Source organism: Octopus bimaculoides, chromosome 5 (genome assembly GCF_001194135.2).
Source record: "Octopus bimaculoides isolate UCB-OBI-ISO-001 chromosome 5, ASM119413v2, whole genome shotgun sequence".
NCBI classification, from domain to species: Eukaryota; Metazoa; Mollusca; class Cephalopoda; order Octopoda; family Octopodidae; genus Octopus; species Octopus bimaculoides.
The window spans coordinates 42,818,872-42,824,871 of NC_068985.1; the positions used below are offsets into that span (position 1 = coordinate 42,818,872).

The following is a 6,000-nucleotide window of genomic DNA, read 5'->3' on the forward strand; positions in this document are numbered from 1 at the left end:
GTCGTATATGTATGTGTGTGTGTATATGTTTGTGTGTCTGTGTTTGTCCTCCCAACACTGCTTGAGAACTGATGCTGGTGTGTTTACATCCCCATAACTTAGCGGTTCGGCAAAAGAGACCGAGAGAATAAGTACTAGGCTTACAAAGAATAAGCTCTGGTTTGATTTGCTCGACTAAAGGCGGTGCTCCAGCATGGTCACAGTCAAATGACTGAAAACCGTAAAAGAATATGGGAAAGAAGAGATTATTAGATGTGTGAAGGGTAGATATTTGGTAGCCCAGAAGTTCTTAATGTTACTTAATGGTTGTAAGTGTATAAAGAATATTACTTTTTCAATATACATATATTAATGCTCAGATTGAAAATCTTGCAAAAAACTTTTAGCAGCTGACAGATGTCTTAGGTTATGAGGTTTGTGATGTATATAGTGAGCAATATGTAATACAAAATGGTAAATTGCATAGATTTTCAGTTGGCCAGCTTGAGAGTGAATGAAACCTGTCAGGACTGGCAGTCTGATTTTGACAGGGGTGATTCCTTAAATAAAGTCCTAAAAGAGTGAATTATGATATTCAGCTATTCTCCATATTGTAGGTCTAAATTAGTAGATGATTATTCTACTTAAATATTGAATCCTAAACCAGTAAGTCTACTGAAGTATCACTTAATTTTTTTCTCCTTTTTGGTTGCATTCTCATAAAATTCTCAGAGTATCTTGTTTTATTTTAAAATGTTACAGAGCTTCATAATATCTTTGAATTTATTTTCTACATTGTTACATTTATTGTCAGGGTTTTTAATCACATATTAATGTGATTAAAGAGTAAAGAACAAACAATGGCAGAGGAAACTGACTGGAATTAATCTTAATGAACAAATTTTATATAGAAACTGGATGGTGAAGTTAAAGACAGTATTCTAAAGGAAGTAGCTGTCTGTCATATTTAATCCTTTTGATATCAACTTGCCTGAGACTGCTCTGGTTCTATGATACAAATTTCTTGTTTAAAAGTGATCTAAATTAAAATCTTTCATCAAAATTGCTTGCTAATTTACATTCCAAGCACCATTTTAATAATGGCAAAGGTATTGTACAAACTTCATTATTTTCAAAATTATCTGAAAGTAACGTATTTCAACAGAAATATGTTAATAACAAAAATGTTAATAATAGCATTGTATGAAGAAAAGTGTGAAAGATATTGCATGTGACTTCATAAAAGCTGTGAACAGTAAAATGTCATCTCTGTATTTCATGAAGAATTTTCAGGAGTAATATAGTATTACTAAGTACCTTGCATTCCAACATGTTCTCATACCAAGCTGCTGGAATCCACAATAGGCTTGATCCTATTTCTAAGCCTTAGAATGTGTGTGTGTGTAAGAAAGAATAACAAAAACAAAGTGTGGTTCTAAGCATAAAGATGTTGTAAGTAGAATAATACAGAACATGGAGGAGACAAAAAAAAAAATCTATATAAAAAATATAGTCTGTGAGAATACAGAGGACTAAAGAACTCACTTGGTGGAGGTGCAACCCATTGGTTTAACTGACAGTTTGAACTTGGGCTGTTGGCTGGACTGAGCATAGTTGATAAATTACTGTGGCCATTCATCACATAACCTTCAGAGAAATAATTCAAAACTGATTAAATCTAACGAAAAGTAGAATATATCAAACATCATATTAATATAATTACAGTGATACTTTCAAATATTGTCGATCAGTATATGACAGGTGTAAGCCTAATTTCATTAAATCTTTGCATTATGTTGTTCATGAAAATGACCCTTCCTAAATTAAAATTCATTATTTTAACTCTTTAGCATTTGAACTGACCATATCTTCCCAAAATATTTCACTTGTTTAATGTTCAAATTAGCCAGATCCAGCCTTCAACGTACCCTACAATGTCATTCTAAAAATGACAATCACAACATCAAAATCTCCAACCTTATGAGATCAGATCTGGCCTTTCACACCTACCCTACAATGTAATTCTAAAAAGAACAATCACATCATCAAAATTTCAAAGCTTATAAGATTAGATCTGGCCTTTCACACCTGCTCTACAATGTCATTCTCAAAATGACAATCACAACATCAGAATCTCCAAGCTATGAGATAATGCATGCTGAATTCAAAACAATATGACTTAAATAAGAATTACATTTTACAGAGTTATCTAAACAAATAAGAATTACATTTTACAGATTAATCTAAACAAAATCCTTATTTTTAAACAATCAGCATTTAATATTTAGAAGAGAAAAATCCAAAGTTGTACTTACCTAGAGAAGACAATCCAAGCATATTAGTATTTGGATTGTTAATGGTACCATTAGTGCTAGCACTGCAAGGTGGTGGTAGACTGTTGTTATTGGTTTCTTTATCCAAACCCAACAACTGAATTCGAGCATCATACATGTTAGCAGCATTCCTCTCAACACTTTTCACAATGACAGACTGCTCATGTAAAGAAATGTATAAAAAGATGGAATTACAGGACAGTTATTCTCGTTTGGTTTCATTTTTAATAGACGCTTCATCACAACCAACAACTTCCTTGAAATACCACTTTCCTTGAAGCTAGACTTAGAGAGTTTACTTGACTAATGCAGGGATATATTTTCTGTACTCAAACATGATGAAAATGACATGATTAAACAGACACCATGGTAATCGGTGTTGGTCTGCATTAGTAAGACTTGAACCATTTAGTAAAATTGATAAAAAGTGTACAGTTAACTTGCTGTGAGGAGTGGAAAACCAAATGTTTTGGACAGAAGCCTTCTTCAAGGACAGGCTGATAGGAGAGAAATTATGGAGAGACAGCAGAGTTTTGCAACCAATTTTGCTGTCTTTCATTAACTTCTCTCTTGTCAACTTTTACCCAAAGAAGGACTCTGTCCAAAATGTTGGATTCCTCACTCCCCATAGCAAGTTCACTCTTTTTATCGAATTTACTTTCTAATAACACACATCCAAGCATACTGTAGCATATTGTAGATGCTGATACCTCTCTAGCACAATAGGAAGAATAGCTCACAGCAGTAAGCAGTGGGAGTACTATGTGAATTAGGAGTGCTTTGTTAGTTTTCAATGGGAGTATCTTTGAGAAGAATATGTTCTAACAGGCATGGAGAGTATCTTTGAGTATGTTCTAACAGGCTGACAAATTGAGACAGACCCCCACTAACAAGTACCTCACCCTTACACTATGCAAAAAAATTTGCTTTCGTTGAGCCATCGAAGCAGCCTCTGTGCTATCGCTCCCCTGATAGAAATAACAGCCAAATTTTCAAATCAAATTAAATACCAAAGCACATTAAATATTGTAGTTCTAGGTAAACAATGCCTGAACAAAAGATGAGTGTGATCATAGCTGGTATGCCTTTTTTTTTTTTGTCACAGGACTGCTGTGCTGGAACAAAACTTCAACATGTTTTAAATTAGACAAAATCAGGATTTGAAGACGTCTCCAACCCCTTGCTAAGATATATAAAACAAAAGGAAGGATTTACCTTGCTGGGTTGTTTTGGTTTTGACTTGATACTGATAAATACATCCAGTTGCTCCATCAACATGCTAATTCTAGCTGTAATACACAAAATTTATTGTTATTTAATGAATATCTCCCATTAAACCAGATAAAACAATGAATACTGGAGGGCATGACAATTAAAATGTGTCAAAGATGAAGATTGGCCAGAAACACATACATCACCTTACACTCACCTCATAAAAAGATATTGATAATTATTGATGTTTACCAAACATAAATATATATAGAGATAATTATTTTAGTCTAATAACTTAAAATTAAGACGTCAATACGTCAATACATCACTGTAAGAGGTTAGAAATTCAGACCTATTTGACAAAATATGCTTTATGATTATCATCATCATTTAGCATCCATCTTCTATGCTGGCATGGGTTGGACAGTTCAACAGAATCCAATAACCTGGAGGAATGAGTCAAGCTTTACAGAGTGCACTGGGAGTTTTTTCAAGGTACTGGCTCTTGTGAGGTCACCATGCAGCTTGCAAGACTAAGATTCCTTTTAATTGAGTAAAGAGGGAGGCACCTTTATGCTAGGCAATGAGAGAACGGACCAAAAGAAAATGGGGATTTTTGCTGCAGAGGAGCTACATGGCTAATAACAATTTAGAAGAGAGGAGGAAGTGGCCAAGGTGGAGCTGGAAAGAGATAAAACGGTGGTGATGATGAGTCAGGGGGGGGGGGGCTCAAGATATAAGGTGAGTAGAAGTGGGGATCAAAGAACAAGGAGTGTGAGTGAGTAGAGATTGAAAGAATATATGGGGAGAGTGAGAAATTGTTAGGTATGGGGAATGGGTGAGGGGATGAATATAATGAGTGGAACAAGTTTTGAGGGATGATAATTATATGTTGTATGGAAGAGTAGATGATGACTGTAGTGATTCTCAACCAGGGTTCATATGGCCCTTATAGGTCCATATAACATTTTGTTGTTAAAATTTATCAGCGCAGTAAATTGGTTACACTTCTAAAATGCACAAAATATCTTAATAATTTTCTTTATACAATTCCTAATGATATTTAATTATAAAACTATAATAGGATATTTTAAACATCAAATTACTACAGGGGTCCAGTTGAGTGAAATAAGAATCAAAGAGGGTCCATAGGTAGAAAATGGTTGAGAACCACTGCTGTAGAGATTAACATTCCTAGAAGTTAGGCAGGTGCCAACCATTTATCTGAATTCCCCCTGCAACATCTCTAGTAGTAGCCAGACTGGTGTCAACTGTCTATTTGAGATCCTTCATTAAAAACCTCCAGTAGCCAGGCTGGTGCCAATAATTTGTCTGTGGATCCTAAAAGGGCAGGTAAGGAATAATCTCATGCACTCAGAAGAGAAAGTTTTTTACAGAAATATCTGTTAACTTACCAGGTTCAATCTCAATGTCTTCTTTGATATCAAACATCAATACAAGGGGCAAACATCCCTAAAAAGAAAGTAATGAAGCTTATTAAGAAATTATTAATAATTTAGCAGTCAAATATATTCTAGAAACATGTTACAATTTCAGGAGAGAATTCAGGGTGGCAGTTAGAATACAACATACAGGATGACAGTCATAACACAACATACAGGGTGGTAGTTGCAATACAGCCTACAAGATAACAATCACCATACAACATACTGGATGACGGTCTCCACAGAGCACTCAGGACAACAGTCACAGCACAACATAATGGATGACAGTCACAGCATCATATATTAGATGGCAGTCACAATACAAAATACAGGATGACAACACAACATATTTGAGACTGACTAAAATCCTAATAGCTTACATCACGAGTAGATATGTGAAGGTAATTTATTTTATAAGGAAGGAAGATAAAGGAAAAGGTCAGTGTTTATAACCTTTGACTTTTGTCCCAACCTGATCAAATGAATGTGGTTGATGTTCATTCTGAACATCTGCAGGAAAACATGGGAGGGAGAGGTGGGAGACGATAGAAGAGATGGGGGTGGGTTTGTCAGACATGGTATCATCAAATCAGATGAGTGTGCACACACACACACACACACACACACACAACATCACAAAGATCTTGACTAGGACTGCTCTCCCTGCAACTCCCTAACTACCCTCAAATATCTTGTTAATGCCTATTTAATATTCAAACTAAACATTAACATCCCCTACTTTTGCCCACGTGAGTGTCCTCCATGTTCAGATATTATGTCAGTTGATGCAAACAGTTGATTGGCCTCCAGTTTCCATAGTGATTACAGATATTAAACACACCTGCAACCAGCTAGTTTATTGTGGGGGACCTAACTATAGCAGGTTGAAGCAGGTAGAATTAATAACTATATATAAGAGTTTAACATACACACACTAATAAAATACACATACACACACATATATATATAAATATATATATTAGAACTTAATAAAATATAATCATAGACATATATATATATATATATATATA

The 6,000-nt window shown here is 34.8% G+C and overlaps 1 protein-coding gene across 7 annotated transcripts in view; it reads right to left on the reverse strand.

Moving 5' to 3' along the window:
- Positions 1-6,000, reverse strand: part of LOC106878747 (protein bicaudal C homolog 1-B) — a 245,189-nt gene that overhangs the window by 17,275 nt on the left and 221,914 nt on the right. For all 7 annotated transcript variants that reach the window (XM_052968361.1, XM_052968360.1, XM_052968362.1 and 4 more), the window contains 4 exons: positions 4,940-4,997; positions 3,528-3,601; positions 2,295-2,469; positions 1,525-1,626 (listed from right to left, as the gene is read on the reverse strand). In XM_052968361.1, the coding sequence (XP_052824321.1) occupies positions 1,525-1,626; positions 2,295-2,469; positions 3,528-3,601; positions 4,940-4,997 (409 nt within the window). The remainder of the gene's footprint in view (positions 1-1,524; positions 1,627-2,294; positions 2,470-3,527; positions 3,602-4,939; positions 4,998-6,000) is intronic.